Raw genomic sequence first — 24,216 nt, forward strand, 5'->3', positions numbered from 1 at the left:
TATAGGGGAAAATGTAAGGTGGAATATTATGTATGCCACATGCAGAAAAAGAGGTTCCAAGTCAATCAATCCGTCAATCCGTTATCTAATAAATAAAGCAATTAGACCACCACATGTGGATGCGTTTCTTTTTTTTGAAAAATATTACATAGTGATAGGGGAAGGATTCATAATGATTTCTAGTACCAAAAAGGTATGTTTAATGTGGGAGGGAGTTTTAATTGTGGGGCCTGGTTGGCCTACTATGGTTACGTTTGACAATATTTGGGGGGGGGGGGAATTTGGAGGTGTGATACCTCAAAGTACCTTGAGGTGGCGATAAATCACTGCATTTGTACTTCCTTGAATACTTTTCTTTTTCTTCCTTTTTTTCTCTTTCTAATGGCAAATGTAATCGGGGTTAACTTTGAGAGGGCAACTTATATTTTGAGTGCACGGTGTTCTTTCGTTTATGGTACATTTAACAGAAAGGATCTTTAATGTTTAACCTGCAAGGTATTCTGGATAGTGGTAGAAGTAAGTGTGTAGCCCCATGTATTTTATAACACAAGGCAGGGCAATATTTCAAAGGGTTTAAAAAAAAAAAGTTTCTCACGAATCTCATTGCTTGTAATTTATATTTATCTGCTGAAGTTCTTTCATTTGTTTTACTACTTTGTTTAATGGAATTAAAACGATTCTGAAGCAATGAGATTTGTTTTGGAATGCTTGCCTTTTAAACTGAAAAAAAATACTAATACGGGAGTGAAAAAGTATAAGAATGTTTGGGGCAGATGAATCTGCATTTGGCTGAATATTAAGAGTACAATATAGGCATTGATTCTGCTTGCTTTCTTTTCCATCATTAGTTATTCACTTTTATTGCTTTTAAAAGATGTTTTGGCTGCAGTGATGCTAAGTGATAACCATGTTTCTCCTCGAATTTACCAGAATTAGAAAATCTGATTATAACCAGAATTAAGTTTGGCCTCTATATAGCAGGCTGAAGTGATATGTGTTGTGGTGCTCTGAAACATGAATTTCTTTTTGGCAGGTTTTAGAAAAGATCATTTATTTATGTATTTATTTTGTGTAGCTACCCATCTCACAACGCTAAGCACCTTCAGTTCAGTTGAGTCCTAAGCTACAAATATTCTCTTCTATCAATAAACACTTTTTTATATTGTCTCCAGTGGTGGGTGCAGGCAGTACACCTCGGTACGGGCGTACCAGAGCCTGCCCAGAGCACTGGATACAGTTCCAGTACGGTGTTTGGAGGACCCACCTGCCCGCCCGAGCTCCTTACTGGTCTTTTAAGTCTTCAGCGCTTCCGTACATGTGCACGGCACGTACAGTGCCTGCACAATGCTCCGCTGAGCAGCTGGAGCATCGCAAAGGCGCTAAGACGCATGAGGACACTGCCGGGCCCGTTCCAACCGTACCAGTAGGAACGGGATCCAGTACCCACCACTGGTTGTCTCCTAAGCAACAGATCTGCTGTAAAAACATCCTGTTTTTATAAAGTGGACTTTTAAAGTTTCCTCTCTCTTGAGAAGCCACTGCCTTTCTATGCCACTGCAAACACAGGACAGTGCCTGGATCAATGCAAACCAAGTATTTCAAAACTAAATAAAGAACCACAGCGCTTATTCAAGTCACAGCATTTTGTAATTGCGTTCCTGTTCCATTCACCAGCTCTTAAGCTTCAGTCTCTTAGTTCAGAGGCCTCCAACGTTTCTTGCACCAGGGTCAGGGGTGGTTTTCACTTACCTTCCCTACCAGTTCGCAAATGTGTATATGTGCGCATGCATGCACGCACCCTGTCCAACACATGCACCCAGCCTTCCTCACATGTGCCTTGCTCAAAAAAATGTTCCTAAATAGGACAAAATAGAGTGTGGGTAAGCGGTCCCACATGCAATTTCTTCTACTGGTTCGGGCTAACTGGTTCAAACCGGTAGAACACCACCTCTAACCAGGGCCCAATTTCAGCGAGAACATTTTTTTTAAAAAAAAAAAAGGTTTTTTATTAAACACACATTAAAACATTGGGCACAGTGAAACCGTCCTGGCAACGTCTTTGCCTTACATACTAGAATATAAAGTTAAATATTATAACCACGATGCTTATTTACAATTGGTCTATTCAGTATTTACAAATATAAGGACATTGTATTTCTTGTCTTACACATTTTCACTGTTACGATTTCGTACATAATTCTAATCCCCATTCTATAAATCTTAGTCATTGCTTATTTTTGGTCTTGGCTTTTTTGGAGAACAATTTTTCCACGGATCAGTGGTGGTGGTGGGGATGAATGGTTTTGCGCACTATCTAGATCTCACACATGTGCAGACAAAACTTGCTTGCTTGCATGATCAGGTTGCTAGCATGCCGCGAAACAGTATCAGGCTGTGGATGAGAGTATCAGGCCACGGCTGGGCCTGGGGACCCCTGTCTTAGTACACTATTTTCCCAGTGTTTGAAAATCTTATACATTAACCTTTATAATTAACTCCCAAACTTATTTTATGTAAAAAAAAGGAGAAAACGTAAAAGGAGGACAGGAAGCAGCAGCAAACACATAGACATATTGTATATTTATACCATTCAGGCCAATCTTAAATTTGTTATTAACTATTTGGAATAAATACTGATCAGAATATTTATGGAGAATAGTTCATAAAGAGTATGTGAAGAGATTTGTTTGTGAATTAATTTTGCATTTTTTCAATATGGTAATAACCATATTGGTATGCAATTCGAGGGAGCTTAATTTCTAAACCATACTAGATTTTGGAAAGGCCAAGTTAAAACTTAAGATTGTACGAAGTGTTCTTAATATGTTTTAAGACCTTTGTTTCTTTATGTGGGATCTTCCAATCCCAGAGTTCTTGCAAATCTTCAATATCCAACTTGGCAGAACTTTAAACTGCTTATTAAAAAAAATACCGTAGACTTAAAACTATCCAAAACACATTCCAATAATGTGGGAATTCTACATGCTGCTTATATGCCTGGACCAATTAGTGAAATCAGAACAATGATTAGAGTTAACAAGTTGCTGCTTTGTAGTGTCAGTTGATGCAAGACTAAATATGCTGCAGAGAAGTGAAGAGGGTGTAATTTGACACAAGGGCGGGCAACATCTTTGGGCACAATCACAACCATTTCAAAAGACTGGATGTTGCTCATTCATCACAGGACTGCCAGCATAACATAACCCCAAAATGTAACATCAATTTATATGAATGCAAATGGATATGTTTTTTCCTCTATCTCATCTAATATGCTCTCTGTGATTCTTTTTTTTTTTAATTTTTATTTTAAACACATAAACACATCAACAAAAACAAACACATGACTTAAAACAACATAGGAACAAGAAGTTCCATCATATATCTTACAGCAGTTCTGTATCGGTTTCTTTACAATTAGTGTTTTCCCTCCTATACATTTCTATCTTGCATTCATGGTCCCCTTATTCGTTATCCATTTTTATGTACTATTCTATATTTATTTATACTTAACTGTTTATAACAAAATATTGTTTACCTATATTATGCTTTATATTCTTACTATCATTTATTCTCTTACATACAATTATAGGTATATACTCACATAATTATTCTTTTTGTTTGCCATTCTTATACCTTTGTTATTCCATTTAAAAGGTTATAATATACAGTTTGGGTTGCTTTGTTTACCATCCCTAGCACCTGTTGTAACACCACCTTATTTTCCCTTTCTTTTCTCCCTCCCTTCCTTTTCTACTTCCTTCCTTTCTTCCTCCTCTCCTTCCCCTTCCTCCTTCCCTTACCTCTCCCCTACTCCTACCCTCTCTCTGTGATTCTACTTATCTTTATTCTTTTCATGGAAAACAGGAACATTTCCAAATAAAGTAATGGACTATCTCCTTTTTCTTAAATTTCCAAAATGTTTATAATTGATACGAGGCTGAGCAGCATTTTTTAAAAAATTAGGATGGCACTGTGGGGCTGGTATTTTATATACCGTGTGCAATTTATTCAATAAACTTTTAAACAGTGGGCAGTTGAGAAGACCACAAGTGCCAAGAGTAGCAAACTAGAGCTCTTTGGCTAGAATTCTGTACTTCATGAAATTAGATTCATGGGATAAAAACCATACAACATTGGTCGATTGGATTTTGACTTGGTTTTTTACAAAGATTGTTTGCTGTATTCAATTGTTATCATCATTATCATCATCAATTTTTTATTTGGTTATAGACCCAACAGCATGTATTTGCTGTATTTTGAAACTGAGCAGGACATTAATTTAAATAAAAATGTCCTGAAAGTTGAGTACATTCAAAGTTCAATAGCAACATCAGAGGAGTTTGTTCCTGACAAATAGACAGCCCAATATTAATAGTACTGAATTGTTTTGGCATACCACAGACTGTGATAGATTAATGAATGTGAATTCCAGTGTAGCCAAGCAAAGTGTTCGGAAACCACACCAAAGCTCTTTGTAAACATCACCTGTTGAAGCTGGGACATTTCCTTGTGATGTGAGATGCTAACCGTTTGCAAGCATCGTGGAACAGAATAGATGTATCTTTGTTTTCTTTTACATATGTAAAATATGTAGGGATGCAGTGGCTCAATGGCTAAGATGCTGAGCTGGTCAATCAGAAAAGTCAGCAGTTCGGCGGTTCGAATCCTTAGCACGCATAACACAATTAGCTCCTGTTACTTCTTCCAGCTTCTGCCAACTTAGCAGTTCGAAAGCCTGTAAAAATTGAAGTAAAAAAATAGGGACCATTTGGTGGAAAGGTAACAGCATTCCATGTGCCTTTGGTGTTTAGTCATGCTGGCCACATGACCATGGACACGTCATTGGACAACGCTGTCTCTTTGGCTTTGAAACTGAGATGAACACCACCTCCTAGAGTCAGGAACGACTAGCAGATATGTGCAAGGGGAACCTTTACCTTTAACTATAATTATAGTTTGGATTACAACTGGACACTTGGATTACACTGGATACACAAGCAGTTCAAAATAAGGAGGATATGATACATAAAGGAATAAGATGCCAACTTTTTCCCCAGTTCCATGGATCCCCTCATCATCTAACCAAGCTCTTTCCCAAAAAGGTTTGTAGAATTAGTTCTGTCTGCCTGCCAGTCAACTCTATAATTCTACCTTATCTTCTCAAGCTTAAACCCACCAATAATGTGTTTTAATTTGTTTTGAAATTGTTATCAGGCTAATTGTTCTATTTTAGAATGTGTTCCATGGTGGTTTCCAGAAAAATAGCAAACTTTACTAATACAATTCATCAGTTATTTCTTTCATTTAAAATATTTGTAGCCCTCCCACAAATACTTATATTGCATTATAGTTACAGTATTGTGTAAGTAAGGCTTACAAAGTAAATTATTCAAGTCCTGTGCCATAAAAATGTCTCCATGCATTGAACTTCAATGCAGAATGATAATGCTGTACAGCAGGAGTGTCAAACTCGGGGCCCAGCGGCCTGATGTGTCACATGCAAGCCACACCCACCCCAGCTCTGCAAAGGGGAAAAAACATCATGAAACGTCACGTGAATTTCACACCCCTGCTATACAGTATTTGATCTCAACAGCTTTAAAAGTTAAGTTCCTCCTTTGTCTCCAATGTTTATTATGTGGCTTGTTGCAAATAATTCTACAAGATGTAAACCACATGAATAACAGAGGCAATTATGTAGGCATTAGGGATATGCATCAACTTCAGATCGAAAGGCAAAAGAGTTGTCCAGGGCTTGTGGAGGGCAATCATGACACTCGTCCATAAATTCTTAAACCAGTATATGATCCCTGGAAAAGGTGTGGCAATTTTAAGGAGTTGGAAAGGATTCTACATTCTCACTCCATGCTATCCCAGAACACCTTCCCCCCATCCCCTTCTGAGTGTAACAAGCATGAATTTAATGGGATGATATTCCCAATTTTCTTCCTTCTGAGACTGACTTTGGAAGGAGCAAAGCAAATCCCTCAAATTTTTACCAAATTTTGACTGACCCATAAATGCCGCCGATGAGAAAAATGACCTGACCCAACATCTAGCCCAGAATGTTCATTTTAATTAAGAAACTTTACAGTCCATTTAATCTGAGCTCTTTGGAGATGAAAGACTAGCTGCTCCAGCAGGAAACTAACCTCCTGAAATTGTAACCCGGCCTCTGATGCACCTGTTGTGATTTTTCATGGTGCACATTCTAGCTTTCCCAGACATTTTAAGAAATGATAACAGTATAATCCTTCCTGTTCTGCCTTTCATCGTAGGAGGATTTAAAGCTTTAATTATATTCCACAAATCTAGCAAAAAGAAAAAAAAGGCTTTGCTTTCTCTCATTGCCTAAGCCCATGCCTTTTAGGGAAATGTTCAGAGACTAAAATTTAGTTGGAGGAGTTTCTTTGTGGGAAGGTGGGAATATTAATAGCATTTAAAACTCATCAATATTCATTTGGCCTAGAAATAAGAGCCAAGGAGTTATAGCCTATTAAGTAATAGGAACATCTATTTTCGCCCATCTGTTGTACAGTAGTATGATTGTGGTTATATAAACCACTGGACGACAGCACTTTATAATGAAATTCTGGCACGTGTATGCCTAGAAGTATCTTTATTATTATTTATAGACTTCATATGATGCCTGATCTTATGTGTAAGTGAGTGTTAAATATTCAGTCTCAGTGGTTGCTATGGTCAGGAGAACATCTGTCAGAGAAGGGTTGGCTCAAGAAGTGGACTTTACTCTTGTCTTAAGTAAGTTTTTAGTTCGTCATTAATATTTAGCATTAGACTGAGCTATGAATAACCCCTAGTGTGTTCCGAATATTCTCATGTTTCTCTAGAAAATAGAAGTATTTCCAGAAAAAATACTGTTCTTATAGAAGAATAATCACTCCATTTCAGTTCTCTGAAATAGGGTATTTTATTCCATTTTGGATGATAGCCATTATTAAAAAACCTTAACAAATTAAAGTGTACCCATTAAAAAATCCCCTAAAATAATGAAGAGTCTGTTCCAAGACTCACAAAGAGCAGAGGAGAAGATGAAAACAGCAAACCTTCATTATCTTTAGGGTTAAAGCTTCCAATTGGTGTATGATAGAGAACATTACCCCAGTATTACTGCAGAAAATAAGTCAAGAACCCAGAGAGGAAAACTGCAAAATTACATATTTTGGCTAAACCATGAACCCATGGTAAGGGTGCCAGGGGTGGCACACAGAGCCCTCTCTGACAGCACGCAAACCATATGCCCAGTTCAGCTCCGCCATGAATGTATGTGCACCTCCCAACAGCCAGCTGGTCTTCGGGTCTCTGCCGTGCATGCGTGGGAAGATGAGGCCCATGGAAGGGGTTGCACATGCATACGCCGGGTGGCGTGCATTCATGGGTTGGTGCACGCATTGGATTTTGACGGTTCGGGCGCATGCATGCTTTGGGCACTCAGTCTGGAAAAGGTTAGCCATCACTGCCATGGAAGATACCTCTTATGAGAGCCAACATGGTATATTAGTTAAGGTGCTGCTCCATGAACACGGTGAGTCGGGTTCTAGTTCTCGTCTAAAAACAGAAGGGTGATTTTGGGCTAGTTATAGCAATAGCAATAGCAGTAGACTTATATACCGCTTCATAGGCCTTTCAGGCCTCTCTAAGCGGTTTACAGAGAGTCAGCATATTGCCCCCAACAATCTGGGTCCTCATTTTACCCACCTCGGAAGGATGGAAGGCTGAGTCAACCCTGAGCCGGTGAGATTTGAACCGCTGACCTGCTGATCTAGCAGTAGCCTGCAGTGCTGCATTTAACCACTGCGCCACCTTGGCTCTGTTAGTTGTTTCCTCTCAGCCCTAATCATACCTTGGAACAAGCCAATTGAAAAATACAAGCCAGTTTTTGTATCATTGATTACAAGATAAACACTTAAGAACATTAGGAGAAGTCAACTGGATGACCATGGCCCGGCCAGTCCCGCTCAACCCAATCTATCTTTCAGGTTTGTTGTTGTGAGGAAAAAAGGAAGCAGGTATACTAATTTGGCAGGACAGGGGGTGCTTTTAGTCTAATTAATAGTGTGTTATGTCTGTCATTGAAGACAGATCTAGACAGCTATGGTTGTTGAAGATTAGCTTCTGGTTTTAGGAAAGCACTTGGGTGGCTAATAATCCTAGAATGAACTGGACAGTGTTACATTGTTGTACTTTCGTTGTGTTTGTTGGTTTGAGAGAAGATAAAAAGAAGGACCCACTGTGGAAAAAAACATATTCTGTTCAGAGATCGAAGCAATGGATTATAAAGCGGTTCACCAGCCAGAGAAAAACAGCTGCCAGCCTAGCCTAACAAACCAATTGCCAACCAGTGTGCTTAAGCCTTTCTGAAAGTGTTAGTTTATTTTGTGCTCTACGGTGAAGCTAGTATCTTCTATAGACATCGTTATCTTTTATATCCCAAACAACAGGTGGTGTTTTGGGTTTGTCTCAGCATAAGCTGCCCTTGAGATTCAAAAGTTGGACTATTCAAACAAATAGTCCAAGCAAAACCCCTCACATGCACACAACTGACACAAGCAGAATCAAAGTATTTACTACCTTATCAAAACAGGTATCTTGGTGTATTTTGCAAAGAAGAATTTAGTTAACTGAGACAACACTCTGTGCCCAACAGTTGAACAAATTGTAGGGCAGTCTCTAAATGTATTAAATAAACTATGAAGCTGTTGCAGAGAATAGCATGTAGGGGTAGCATACAAGGGTTCTAGGGTTAGTTGTAGGGTTCTATGATTAGTTTTAGGTTAATTGTCTTATCCTGGTTTACAATTGTAAAGCCAGAATAGGTTCTAAGGTTCATCTTCCCTTGAATATATGGGATTGCATGTATGTATTGCTGCTTCCATATATTTCAAATATTGTCCTCTTCAGTTTCTCAGTAACCTATCATAACAATGATAATTTTTTTCAGTGCTGTTGTAACATTTCTTTTTCATACTTATTACTGTTGTAGTATCCCTATCAGAGGTGGTATTCAGCCGGTTTCTCTCTGGTCCGGGTGAACTGGTCGTGGCGGCTGTGGGAGGCTTGGTCCACCCGCCCCAACGTAATGAGCAAGTACTGTGCATGCACAGAAGGTGCACGCTCACATTTGCGAACTGGCAGGGAAGGTAACTGAATCCCTATGACCACGTGATCAAAACAAGGACACTTGGCAACTGTATTGATGATGGCTGCAGTGTCCCAGGGTCATGTGATCACATTTTGAGATCTTCTGATAAGCAAAGGGGAAAACCAGATTCATTTAAAGTCGATGCAGCGATTCACTTGGCAAGAAAGGTTGTAAAAATGCAGGCGAAACTCACTTAACACTTACCTGTCTTGCTTAACAATAGAAATTTTAGTCTCAATTGTGGTTGTAAGTCGAGGACTAGCTGTATTGGTAACTTTCCACCCTTTCCATGTTAACGATAAAGACAAAGACATTTTTTTCTTTTAGGACAAAATATTTGACACCAGCTGTAATACATTATGAATTCCCATTTTTACTTAATGCTCCACTTCCCAAGTGCAGTTCAGAATTCATTATTGACTTTCACAAAAATGATGTGCAATAACATGTTTTTATTTCTAACCTAATTGAGGGAACAAAATCACAGCAGAGAAAGTGTGACTTTTGTGGGCTATTAGTGAGTCTCATGCCTCCCAAATCCAAAGTCTTGTTTATCTCTGTCCATTGCCTCTGAATTGTTCATAATTCCAGATGCTGCAACAATCCAGTAATTGAACAGTGCTAATTAGTTTTCTGTATTAATGGAAATTGTACATTTTAATTGCAAGCATTGGGCCAGGGACAAGACAAAGACGTTTTAAAAGGGATTGGAGAAATGCTGTGGGGATGCAGATCATTAAAGTTTCAGTGTCATCCTCTGTAATCATTTCCAGCGTTCTTCTACGCTTCCACAGGTTCTTCTAGGTGTTTAATGTTACCTGAGTAGCAACACTGTGCTCCTATAAAACTCGGATAAGTGCAACCTTTTAAAAGAGAACTTTTCAAACACAATGAAAATTCTCAGCAAATGCATCAGATTGCTAGCTGGGGTGTTATAATCAGGAAAAATCCATAATTATAGAGCTGCTTCAGTAATCTCAAGAATATGCTCTGATAATTTTCCTGTTTGCTGGGAGTTGAAAATGAAGCGGTAACCTCTCAGAGGTAGTGCTCAAAAGTGCAATTTGTCAGAAACAGCAGCACTCTTCAACATGCTTTTTCTTCCGTCCCCTCTTATCTGGTGTTTATTTGTAGACCTGGAAAGCATTTGTAGTTCAAAATAAATTACTGTGATCACTGGGTCATAATGGAATGCCTCCCAGGCAGAAAAGAGCCAATTTTAAAGAATACGGTGTTTCTTGATAATGAAAAGCTGACCAATTACTTATTTATTGTACCCATTTCTCTGGAAACCTTTCCTATTTCTTTTACTGTCGTTATTTATTTGTCAGGAGAAGGTTATCCTGATACCGCATCATAAATATCTACAGGTGTTTATCACACTTTGGTGAAGAAGGGGGGAAAGAAAAGCATCGACTGTTGTCACTTTAGGGCTGAAAACATTTCAGAAGGTGCCAGCCTTATCTCTTAACTTCAACAGTTTGTCAGACTTTGAAGTTTAATCAGGCAGAAAAGGTGTGTGACTAAACTGCCTTTTCAGTAGAATTGGCAAAGCATGAACAGATAAATACACTTTAATGAATTTGACTATAGGCAGAGTTAAAAGTACACAAGATATTACGATGGAAAACAGCTATTTTTGCATTATTTCTAAAGGAAAAGATGCAAAATAAGGGCCATAGGACAAAAAAAATAAGGGATAGTCTGGTAGAATAAGATAGGTGCTCTTTGTGTTGAACCTCTGTTCAGATATGGCTATAAAGTTAATGCTATTTACTACAAGTGCCTGTCAGAAAAAATTGAAAAGCAAATAGACTCTTAAGAATTTAAGACACCTAATTGTAGGGTTGTAGGGGCGCGGTGGCTTAATGGCTAAGACACTGAGTTTGTTGATCAGAAAGTTCGGTGGTTCGAATCCCTAGCACCATGTAACAGAGTGAACTCCCGATACTTGTCCCAGTTTCTGCGAACCTAGCAGTTCAAAAGCATGTAGAAATGCAAGTAGAAAAATAGGGATCACTTTGGTGGGAAGGTAACAGCGTTCCGTGTGCCTTTAGTCGTGCTGGCCACATGATCACGGAGACGTCTTAAGCGCTGGTTTTGAAACGGAAATTAGCACCGCCCCCTAGAGTCGGGAATGACGAGCACATATGTGCGAGGGGGATCTTTACCTTTACCTTAATCAGTGTTATATATTTCTTTGAACATGGGTGGCACGTGGTTAAGATGCTGAGCTTGTTGGCTGGAAAGCAGGTAGCTCACGTTCGAGACCCGAGCACCACATGATGGGGTGAGTTCCCATCTTTGCTCTAACTCCTGCCCACCTAGCAGTTCGAAAGCATGGAAATGGGAGTACTTTGGAGGAAAGTTAACAATACTCAGTGATTACCATGGAAATGTCTTCAGACAGCGCGACTCAGTGGCCTTGAAACTGAGATAAGCTCCACCCCTACTGTTGGCAACATCTAGCGGAGTAAAATCCACAGGGACTTCTTTACCATAGCTTTACTTTATTTCTTTGGACTGCCAGTAGCTCTATATGCAAGAAGTTATTTTTCCAGTTCCTCTGTAGAGATGAGAAGATTTACACCTGGACTTCTTTTGCATACAAAGTATTTCTACTTCTACTGATGTTCTTTACTTTGAATTATTTTTGTATTATGTTCATTTATTAACCTTGTATGTTATGGTTATCTGGCAGTAATTCAGCATTTCAGACATGGTTGACTTTACCCTGCTTTTTGTTGTTGTTGTTGAAATCCTTTGTTGCTTGTTCTTTAATTTCCCTTTTAGTTGCAATGTTATGTGGATTTTTAAAAATCCACTGGGGTGTTCCCGAGGGTAAAAGCATTATTTTCAAAGTACATCATCCTTATGCGAAAAATTTTGATGCATATTTCAAATATTTCACCGCTTGGATTTCTTTTTAGTGTTACTATAAAGTGTGGTTAGTTCTTTGTCTGCCAATGGGTACATTTTCTTATTTGCTTCATGTAATTGTCCAACTGGAGATAGATTAAAGTCTATTTAAGAAACCTTTCTTTGTTAGAATTTGACAATTCTAGATAAGCTGTTTTAATGGGAGCTAGCCTTTAAAATCAAATAATGCAGATTGGCTAGAAAACTGTGGTATAATATACTAGAAATATCTTACCAATTACAGTTTTTTTAAAAAAAAAATTAATTTCCCTGCCCAGTTTGAAGGGCATTTTTGCAATAGAACTAGACACTAAACTCCATTCTGAAACATAGTCTTTACATACTTTTTTAAAAAGTGCAGTTACATTCCAAATATTTAGTTTTGAATCTTAGATCGGAAATTTCCTATTTCCTTTTTTCTTATGATTACCTATTGTACCTATTGACCATGAGTGTCAGGCCTGCAACCATCTTTTCTTTTGGGTCTTTGGCCTGCCATACTTTCTATTATTCTGCATTTTCTATTATGGGGAAAGGGGATTGTAAGGAGTCACATACTGTGTAGCCATAACAATATTCTTTCTAGAAAGCCAAGGTCATCCTTTGTCTTTGCACCTCTGCACCTGACCGGAACTGGGTGGGTGGAACTACCAGCATGGCAGTGAGAGATTGGACCATGTGATGGACTTGTGTGTTGTGGGGGGGGGGGGCAAGATCTTGAACTTTCAACTAGGTGGGGAAAACTGGGAAGCTTTCAGATTCGGGTTTCCCCAGATGTGCCAACATGGCTCTCTTAATAAATTGGAACTTTGAGCAATTCTTTGCCTTGGACTCTGATTTACATTTGGATGCTATTTGGAACCCTGACAATGAGATTCTAGAGAACCAAAGAATGAATGTATAAAATATGTTAATGATAAAATACAGATGGTCTTGGAGAATATAGATAACTCAGATTCATGACAGTTTGGTCTCAAGTCCAGGCATGGGGTGAGATCCCTCATAAGAAACAATGAATTCCTGTCAAGGAATAATTCATATCACAATCATGGAAATTAAGTTTTTCAGCCTTATCTCTTTGCAAAGGATTTGAGGTGCTTTTTAACCATGGGTGGTTCCCTGCTGGCATTATTACCGGTTCGGCGCCTGAAAATTTTTGCACTCCGTGTGCATGCACATTTCCACCTAAAAAGGTCTGTGCATGTGCACAACATTTAAAAAGGGGAAAAAAATACATTTTCCAATGAAGAGTTTTCTGCGCATGTGCAGAACAGAAAATCAAGATGGCAGCGCCAAGAATAGAACCGGTTCGGGTATGTGTCCAGCCGAGTTACTACCTACTCGGCCAAACCGGTAGGATCCCACCTCTGTTTTTAACCTGAGAAAATGTGAATCAAGCACATATTTGCATCTCTTGGTTTGTACTTTTGAAAGCATCTCTGCCCATAAAGGGCATTTGTGCACATGCAGAGGCAAGCAGAAACAGCTTTAAAAATGGTAACATAAGTCTTGCAAAAGATGTGCTTGAATTCATCATTCAAAGTTGCTCACAGGTGCTGAGTGAAGCCAATCATTTGAATGCTAGATGCAAACTTATTTCTATCAATAAATGTCTTCCTAATCTTTCTGCATTTATGTACTAAAGCATTGGGATTGGCGGCATTTCTCCTTGCAAACTCAGTTTTGTCCCATTTCAATTCACGGCAGCTGGAAGTGGATGGATTTCCAACAACAATAATACAACCTCTGGTGAGAAAGCTACAGCCGCACTTCTGCAAACCAGTGAAGATACTTTGGTTCAGAGAGCAGAGCATATTCCGGCAGGCAAGCGGACTCCAATGTGTGCTCAGTGCAATCAAGTCATCAGGTCAGTACTATTTTCTATATACATGGTTGCTTTACATGAGGTGCAGCACCATACCTCTTATTCTACAAGGAACTTTTATTTGAGTAATTGTAATCCATTGATTGAAACTACTTCAGTGCTATTCTTGAGTTGCACTCTTGAGCACACTGTTTCATCATACAACAAATAAATGCTAATTAATTAGGTCAGTAAAATTAATGCATGCTTCCGTCTGGAACATCACAGAAAGCTGAGAAAGTAGTCACTTCGGTCCTCTGAAAATTGTGCAAGTATGTGAGTTAGCAAAAGCACTTAGACTTATATACCACCTCATAGTGCTTTTACAGCCCTCTAAGCAATTTACAGAGTCAGCATATTTCCCCCAACAATTTGGGTCCTCATTTTGCCCACTTCGGAAGGATGGAAGGCTGAGTCAACCTTGAGCGGGTAAGATTTGAACTGCTGAACTGCAGCTAGCAGTCAGCTGAAGTAGCCTGCAGTGCTGCACTCTAACCACTGCACCACTAGGCTCTTTTTCTTACATAGTTGTAAGTATTTTACTCGTTCTCATAATTGACTCAATCATAGAATCCAGCAATTTTCAGGAGGAATAGTTTTATTGAGTATTGATTGGTACAATATCAAGCTTATATGGGCATGTTATTAGAAGCAGATGTCCAAACAGCTTCAGAAAGTAAAAGAAAAGACAAGGAACTTTTATTTGAGTAATTGTAACCCATTGATTGAAACTACTTCAGTGCTATTCTTGAGTTGCACTCTTGAGCACACTGTTTCATCATACAACAAATATATGCTTATATAGAATCACCTGGCATTCTTATAAAGATTATATCATGTTGTTTCTCTACAGTTGCGTTACAATACTTTGGGAAGCTTATGATAGCCTTCAGCTTTTGGGGTTAAGGTTTTAGCATAATTACAGTTCATGCCCTTTGAGGCAGTATTACCTGTGAAAAGGTAAGAACTGGATCAAGTGACATTCCACAGCACACCTGTGTTGCAGCCAAATGCACTGTACACCTGGTTACTTTACACTAATGCATAAAATAACCATGATGTGCAAGTCCCCCAAATTCAAAAGGGAGTATCTCATAACTTTTTAACTGATATCCTTAAATTATTGATATGTTTATCTAAAAGCTATCACACTTTTTTTCAATCTTATTACAGGCTCTCATCCTATCTTGCAATATCAAGATACCAAACTACCTGGTTTTTCCCATGTATAATATCTGTGAAATATTTGTAATTAAATTCTAATAGATTGCTATATGCAACAGCTGAGGAGCCTCAGAATATCAATGAATAAAATAATTAAACTTGTCAATTCAGAATCTTGGCATTAATATATTTCTGTATCATTTACATCGAAGGGTTTTTTTTTTAAAGGAATGAGTTTCTTTAAATTATTTTTCTCCCTAAGTAATCATGGCATTACAATTACTGACAAAGAGAAATTTTCTGCAAGATAAGTGAGAAATTGAAGTGCAATTTAACTGCCACAAGAAATAGAAAAACTGTTGTTGGAAAAAGATACTTGAGATAAAGTTTGCATTTTTATGATGCTTTCATGAACCGTTAAAAATCAGGACAACTTCTAGTCGTAGATCAGCTACTTTGTGCTTACTTAAATAGTATGAAAAGCACCAACCCAACCTATTGTCTTCCAAAGAATATGAATTTTCTTTATCTACCTTTTCACTCATTGTCTTGCATAAATATTAACAGTTCCAGTAAATGACCTCTATACAGAAGCATTTTCCCCAACTTTGGGAGCACATCGGTGACTTGACTTAACTCAATATTTTACTTTCCATTGACATAGTCATGGTTGGCTACCTCTGGCTACAAAACAGCTGTGCATTTATGCATTTCATCCAAATTATTTTCATTCATGAAATAGGATGTTGGCTGATTTACATAAATTTCACAATTAAAAGGATTACTGCTGATGCTGTCCATCTTTGTTCGGAATATAAATCCAATTGATGTTTTTCTGCCAACTATATTATGTTTTCTTGCCCACATGTGATTTCCACTGAGTTTATGCACAGTATTTATAATAAAACCGCTGGGGGGGGGGAATTCTATGCTCACTTCTTCAGTGGCATTACATGTGGTAGTCTCAGCTGCAGAAGTCACTGATTTGTTCAAAATTCAAAATACTGGAAATAACAATTTGCTTTTTCCACACTGGAGTTTTATTCGTCTTCAGGTATAAGCTTCAAAATGTTAAAATTCTTAAAAGGCTGGAGAAAATTAAAGCACACCAAGTCTAAATATTCTCTGCTATATGTAGGTGGTAGTATCAAAATACTTTGCCACCCTTCCAAATTCCTATTATGTTTTCTTCCAAGACTGTACTTTTAGTGCAGACAATTGGAAACTTGATCCTAAGTAGGGCCAGAAGTCCTTCTCAGACTTGGTTTTTTCCTAATGAACCTCGTACATTAGTCTGTGCTGTGAGAAGAGAGCAGTTTGTTATACATAAGGACTTAAATTGGATTCCTACATGGCTGGAAGAGCATTGATGTTAAAAGGTGCTTGTATAGAGGTTACAGGGTATCGGGTTAGAGCAATTGTCCAGGTATCCACAGGGCAGCAAGGTTACCTGTAGAATTCAGGTATCTGTATTTTTCTAATGATTCTTAATAGGTATAAACATGGGGGAACAACACTGCTTTGTAATATTTTGAGAAATAGTTAGCCTGTGTTTTACATATACTGGAGGCAGAAAATAGTTCTGCAGATGAAATGGCATGCATTCTTTTTTTTCTTTTATATGAAACGTTTTTCACTTGGGTTGATTTAATTCTGCTTTTTGGTTTGGAGGAACTAAATGAAAACAACACATTCAATCATTAATGGTGAAGGCATCAAAGTATAAGAATTTTCTATCACATTGTTCTGACCTAGCCTTCCCCCAAAAACCATGAAGCAGAGTCTTGGTCCCGACAAAATCCCTTTTATTAAACGAATGTGAATTCCTCTCATTCACATTCAGCAAGGCCTGGCAAACAGTCTTTCAAAGGAGTAATTATGACTACAGACCTTATCTATCTTGGAAAGCTGCCATGTAAATATTTTCCAAATGAGGTGCTATGCAAGGAAAGACTGGGCACAGAGTCTCTGAAATTCATGGACAGATTTTCACACTCCTGAAACGAATCTAAGGACCAAACGGACGAATTGTTTCCTGCAAAAGCCCACTCCCCTTTCGCTCCTCTTTTATTTTCTATGGGATGGGCCAATCACCTTCCACGTGTTACTTTACTTCCAAGGCGACCCTGGTTTCTGAGTTGTTCTCTTCTTCTGGCAGCTCTGTGCTTGCACACACTGGGAAGAGGTTCTAGCTGTTACTCTGCCTCACTGCTGTCTAGCTCCGTAGGTACCTGTTCACTGCCAGACGGCCTTGGCCTCATCTCTGCCTCCAACGCAGAGCCCTAGGCTGAGCCTTCCCTAGCTTCCAGTTCTGGCCCATGCTCCTTCTCAACCTCTTCACTGTCCGACTCTGCTGCCAGCTCCGCTGGCTGCTGGCGGGCCACAACACCCATGTCTAGATATATCTTGGGTAGAATCAGAAAGTTCTACTTTAATCTAAGACCATTTTTTGGAAATAAAATGTTTCATTTTAATTATATTAAAGCCTAAGCATTCTGTTCCAAGGTGAAACACATTGTGAAAACCTGTATTTATTCCACTCTTGGATAACATATAGTGTACTTCTAATATGTCTTACATCACTTTTGAGTCTTCAAGACCCTATGTTCCAAAATTGTGTTTATGTTTAGCTGTCTTGATTTTTTCAGAATTTATCTTTTAAGAGACAAAATTATCCATTAAAAGCTTACTTTGAATGATATCAAGACAAGTGCTTGTTAATGGAGTTAAATGTAGCTACTGACACCTTGATATATTAAAAAAAAAATCCAGTAGAAGTTTCTTCTCTCTTTAGCAATAAATTTTGCTTTCTGCCTGATAAAAGAAGATAGAAAGGAGATGTTTGACTGCATTTCATTAAACATGGAGTTTAAAATTAATATTTATTTTTTATTTGAAACAGAGGGCCTTTCCTGGTAGCATTGGGAAAATCCTGGCACCCTGAAGAGTTCAACTGTGCTCACTGCAAAACTTCCATGGCTTATATTGGTTTTGTGGAAGAGAAGGGGGCATTTTACTGCGAGGGTTGCTATGAGAAGTTCTTTGCCCCAGAATGTGCCCGATGCCAGAGGAAGATACTTGGAGTAAGTAAGATGTCAATTTGTAATTAACATTATGGAGTAGATAACTCACATAATCAAGCCAGCTGTTTCCATAAATAGTATTTATTGATGCAGGAGCAATAAAATAATTTATTAATCTCGGTTCCAAAATTAGAATTAATCTTTAGAGTTGTGCATTGCCTTTCTCTAGTTTTTCCCATTTCAGAATATCCTTTGTATCTTAATCCCAGTCTCAACACCTGGCTCTGGGATTAGAAGCAACCTGGATCTGGTTATTACTTGAATGGAAAACACCAAGAATTTCAGAGCAATGGATAAGTCTAGAAAATAGAAAAAACATCCCACAGGAAGCAATCCCAAAACTACTGTGATATTACTGACAGGAAAACTGCATAGAAAAACAGCCTGTTTTTCGCTCGTTTTTGCCCTCCCCAGCCTCCAGGAGCACTCTACAAACCTCCCAAAGCCTATGCATGCCCTGTTTTTTTGCAAAAAAAACCCAGGATACGCGGGGCGGGTTTTTGGGAGGCTTGTAGAGTGCTTCTGGGGGCTGGGGAGGCTGTATTCAGTGTATAAGACGTACCCAGATTTTCATGCTCTTTTTGGGGGGGGCGGAATTATACTCTGAAAAATATGGTAATTCAAATACTCAAGTATTCACACATAAATTCTGTTTGTATTTTGCTTTGCTTTCTATGCTAGGAAGTAATAAATGCTTTGAAACAAGCCTGGCATGTCTCCTGCTTTGTGTGTGTGGCCTGTCACAAGCCCATTCGCAACAATATTTTCCACTTGGAAGATGGCGACCCTTACTGTGAGACAGGTGAGTATTACCTGTAGCAATCCAAATAAGGGGAATAAAGAGATGAGAAGACTTTTTTTTAAAAAAATAAATACTGGGCTATTCTTTCCTTGCTGATGGGAATTTACCAGTTCAGCTAATAATGTTTCTATTTTTAAAATAAAATTTGAAAACAGGTCAGTTTCATGCTGTTAGCACCATCTAAAGCAGAGCAGAATGTCCCATAGTTCGAACTGACATGCCGTTCTTGATTTGATAGAAAAAAGGAGGACAATTTAGAATGATTAAATCTGGTAAATGAGTCATTTATAGGGACATATATATCAGATAGGGACATGGTAGCTCAGTGGCTAAGAGGCTGAGCTTGTCGATCAGAAAGGTCGGCAGTTAGGTGGTTTCAATCCCTAGCGCCGTGTAATGGAGTGAGCTCCCGTTACTTGTCCCAGCTTCTGCCAACCTAGCAGTTAGAAAGCATGTAAAAATACAAGTAGAAAAATAGAGACCATCTTTGGTGGGAAAGTAACAGCGTTCCATGCGCCTTCGATGTTTAATCATGCTGGCCACATGACCATGGAGACGTCTTCGGAGAGCACTGGCTCTTCAGCTTTGAAACTGAGATGAGCACCGCCCCCTAGGGCCGGGAACGACTAGCACATATATGCAAGGGGGCCCTTTACCTTTACTTAAATGTGTCATCACATATAATGTTCTCTGTAGAAATGAAAACATTGAAATAAAAGATTAACATGTCTAAAATGGGAAGTTATGTAAAAGTAGAATTTCCTACAGCAATATATTAGTCATTTACTGTATATAATGTATCTCACTTTCATTGATTTTTTTAAATTAGTTATTCTTTGGGTTTGTTTTTCTATTTCATTTTTTTCCTTTTCCTTTTTTATAGACAATTCTACTGTATTGCCTTTCTTTTATTGAAATCCTCTTTGTAAGGAAATTAATCACACTCTTTCTTGCTTGCAATTCAATAAGCAAAAACTAAGGGGCCTTTTTCCTGGCAGAAGGCAATAATTGCTTCACACACAAAACAGATGCCAGAAAGTTGGTAATTTTTTTTAAAAAGTGCAGTACAGATAAAGCAGAATACAGGTAGTCCTTGACTTACGACCACAATTAAGCCCAACATTTCTGTTGCTATGTGAGACATTTATTAAGTGAGTTTTGCCCATTTTACGACCATTCTTGCCACAGTTGTTAAGTGAATCACTGAAGTTGATAAGTTAGTAACCCGGTTGCTAAGTGAATCTGGCTTCCTTGCTGACTTTGCTTGTCAGAAGGTCGCAAAAGATGATCACATGACTTTGGGACACAGCAACGGTCATAAGTATGAACCAGTTGCCAAGTATCTGAATTTTGTTCCCATGATCAATGGGGATGCTACAAAGGTGAAAAATAGCAATAAGTCGCTTTTTTCAGTGCAGTTGTAACTCTGAAAAGTCACCAAGTAGATGGTTGTAAGTGAAGGACTACCCATATTTATAGTTCAGGGTTGAAGGGTCCTTGATACTGAGCTTGGTTGTTTAATTGCAGATGCTTCATTACCCAAACTAAGTAACATCGTCAGTGGTAGTAGAAAGTGGGGCTTAACCCAGTTCAAGGATTCAAATAATTTAACACCCAGTTTGCCCAGGGTCAGTGGGAGGCATGGCCCATCCTCGTCCTCCAGCTCCACCACACATGCGGGACAGTCCCCTCGCGATGGCCAATCTGACCGTGGATGAACTGGTTGTTAAAGTAACCACCGAACTCAATCAAAGTAGATCCTGCGTGCTGCAGTGGGGAAACAGGCATTGGAGCCGCCAGCATGAAGGAAGGAGGAGGAGCAGGGAGAAGAAAAAGGGAAAGTGGCTTCCTTCTCTTGCGCCAGCCGCTCCGTTGCCTGTTTCTCCTGTGCAGCGCAACGCCTAGGATCCACTTTGCTAGTGGCGGTGGGTAATTTAACAACCGGTTTGTGTGAACCAGCTGAATCCCATCACTGGATTTAACCCAGCTTCACAACTTGAATGGAAGTAACAAAGCAGTAACTAAAATAACTGAAGCATTCATCCCATGAGTTTTCTTGTACTTCAGCTGGACTTTCAGGTGACATTACAGAATCAAAGATACGAATTCAGTGTCCACACTTCGTACATCTCTGATCTGCCTGTTACTTGCACAAATTATTTTAGGCTGCTGTTTCCACGGTTAATGTAACATGGGAAAAATCTTAAGACTGTGTGTCTGAGATTGAAAAGAAAAGAAAACAGAAGCTCTTCGGTCTGCGCTGGCTACTGTTCCGTAGAAAGCTTGTAAAACCTCTTAAAAGTCTAAGCAGGAGCCAAGTTAAACATATCTACATTCGTTTTCAGTATGATATTGTGAAATAGAGATGAAAGAGCTTGTCAGATTGAAAATAAAAATATTTGAATAATGTGTCACATCAAAGATAGCATACAAATTTATTTGGCAAGCTCCTTGAGCTGATAAAGTAGTTCTTATTTAACTTCAAGCATGGAGTTGGTAGCTGGAGAAAGAGGTGTATTTGATTGTTTATATAAATCACCACCTATCTTAAATAAATTGTGTATCATTTTACTTTGGCCCCTTCACCTCTACAATAACTAAGTTATTGGAGTACATGCCTACAGTGTGTATAGAATATAACAGTGATGGCGAACCTTTTTCCCCTTGGGTGCCAAAAGCGCCTACTACAGAGGTGGGTTCCTACCAGTTCGCACCTATTCGGTAGAACCGGTTCATCAAATCTACCGAAGAGGTTCCACCAGTGGACCCGGAGGGCAGGCCATACCTACAGAAGAGATTCCAAAATTTTTTGAAACCCACCACTGGCAAGGATCTTGTAACTTGACAGCTTTAAGACTTGCATGCTTCAATGCCAGAGTTTCTGAATAGCTACTTGGACCGACCTAAGTACTAATTCATAATTTCATATCCGGTCATATGGGCGGCAAGCCACTCCCATCCATCACATGGGTGGCAAGCTACTCCCTCAAAGGAGGCCACACCCACAGAGTAGGTTCCAACAATTTTTGAAACCCACCACTGGCCTACTACCATGTGCGGGAGTGTGCCAACACCCGTAATTAAATACCGCCTGTGAAAATGGCCTCCCTGCCCCCCCAGAGGTCCTCCGGAAGCCTGTTTTCCAACTTCCACTGGGCCTGGTAGGTCCGTTTTTTGCTCTCCCCCAGCTGAAGCCTGGTGAGGGTGAAAACAGCCTCCCCACGCCCTCCGGAAGGCTGAAAATCAGCTGACCAGTGCGTGCAGGCATGCTGGAGCTGACGTAGGGCAATGCCTCGCGTACCCTCAGATATGGCTCCACGTGCCACAGGTTCACCATCAGGGGAATATAAAAATTGTACAAAATAGTCACATGGCTTAGGAAAATGTTTGATAAATTCCGCATTGCATGTGATTCTTTTATTATATCCTTTACCATGTGAATGGTATTTCATCTTGATCCTTTTACAGAATCAAATTGTTTGATGCAAAAAAAAAAGTTTATTTGAAAATTACAGTGACCCTAATAATTTCCGTATAGCTACTTAGCTGTGATTTTTATACATCTTACCAAATCAGGGCAGACATTGGAGAGCAGCAAAGAATTCTCTATATTTTCTTCGCTGGCCATCTGGTGGGGATAACTAATTTTGTACCCTTAGATTAATCAGATTGCAAAATAGCAAAATATGTAATCCTCCTACAAGCAAGAGTGGGATTGTTAAAACTACAAAGAGAAAAAGTCTTAAAGAATGTTGCCACTGTTGTAGGCATACAGCATTTACTCTCTTGTGGATTTTGCTGAAATTGCTGGTATTCTTTAAAGTGTCCACATTATGTATTCTACAGATTATTATGCATTATTTGGTTCCATGTGCCATGGATGTGAGTTCCCTATTGAAGCTGGGGACAGGTTTCTGGAAGCCTTGGGTCATACTTGGCATGATACCTGTTTTGTGTGCTCAGTAAGTATAAAAACGTGTTATGAATCATGTATGGAGGAATGTGCAGGAGGCGTAAAAGATAAGAACTAGCCAAACTGGCAGAGCAAAATATCAAGCATCTAGTCCAGCATTCTGTTCTCTAATGAAAAGCCCACAAGCAGATCATGAATGTAGCTGCAGCTTCTCATTAACAAGAGCATGAAGAAGTTCAAATCTGCAAGCAATAGTCATTTAACACAGAACTCCATTGTTTAGTTCATCAGGGATTATAGTTGTTGCTACTCCGTTACTCATGCTTTGATCTTGTCTAGGCAACATGTAATGTGTTAGATGTTGGGCTGCTTTACAAGGGGGTTTAAACTTCAACTGCTTATGAAAGCTTAGTATTGAGTATTGGTCATTCCTACATTGTGTTCAACACTAGAAACAATTATTTTATTTCCAAGCCTATTCGTGGTGCTGATACTGACTTTCAAAGACTAAAAAAATATAATGTAATGCCTAGTGTTCCATTGTGGTCTTAATATTTGATTTTTATTGTACGATTTTTGTTTTACCATATATCACTTTGGCATGATTGCAGTTGTAAAACGCAGTTCAGAAACATTTAATTGCAACAATCAGGAAAAGTAAGGTAGAGTTAGGGAAAACTACACAGAAGTCAACAATAAACACTCCATTTTTATTACTCTGTAATACCTTAATTTGGGGTAGAGTTGGGGCAACTGCCTGTTTACTGGCCAGATACCCTTCCTATCATCACATGTACCCTATTTTCCCCAAAATAAGACCTCCCCAGATAGTAAACCAAATCAGATTTTTGAGCGCATGCGCTAAAATAAGCCCTCCCCAAAAAATAAGCCCTCCCTGAAAGGATTGAAACACAATAGCAGCCATGAAGTGACCACACTTGATGCTTTCTGCACCTCAAAAATAATAAGACCTCCCTGAAAATAAGGCCAAATTCTTTTTTCGGGGGTCAAAAGAAAATAAGACCCTGTCTTATTTTTGGGGAAACACGGTAGTTTGCAGCAGATATATTTTCTTTGTGCCCTAGAACAGGAGTCCCCAACTTCCGGTCTGCAGACCGGGACCCATCCACAGCATGCCAAAACCCAGTCCAGCAAACAAAGCCCCATGCACAGGATGAGGGCAGCACGTGAAACCACGTTCCCCCTGGTTCTTGGGAAAACCTCTCTCCTTGGAACCAGTCCCTGGTGCCCAAAAGGTTAGAGGCCTAGAAGAGTAACATCTGCCACTATCTAGGATTGAACTTTCAA

At 39.1% G+C, this 24,216-nt stretch overlaps 1 protein-coding gene across 4 annotated transcripts in view; it reads left to right on the top strand.

Annotated features, from left to right (window-relative positions):
• Positions 1-24,216, top strand: part of PDLIM5 (PDZ and LIM domain 5) — a 150,480-nt gene that overhangs the window by 121,883 nt on the left and 4,381 nt on the right. For all 4 annotated transcript variants that reach the window (XM_087724111.1, XM_087724112.1, XM_087724109.1 and 1 more), the window contains 4 exons: positions 13,790-13,949; positions 18,013-18,193; positions 18,875-18,995; positions 22,842-22,957. In XM_087724111.1, coding sequence (XP_087580237.1) covers positions 13,790-13,949; positions 18,013-18,193; positions 18,875-18,995; positions 22,842-22,957 — 578 coding nt within the window. The remainder of the gene's footprint in view (positions 1-13,789; positions 13,950-18,012; positions 18,194-18,874; positions 18,996-22,841; positions 22,958-24,216) is intronic.

This window comes from Thamnophis sirtalis, unplaced genomic scaffold, assembly GCF_051295495.1.
Source record: "Thamnophis sirtalis isolate CommonGarterSnake01/CBP01778 unplaced genomic scaffold, rThaSir2_p1.2 scaffold_10, whole genome shotgun sequence".
NCBI lineage: Eukaryota > Metazoa > Chordata > Lepidosauria > Squamata > Natricidae > Thamnophis > Thamnophis sirtalis.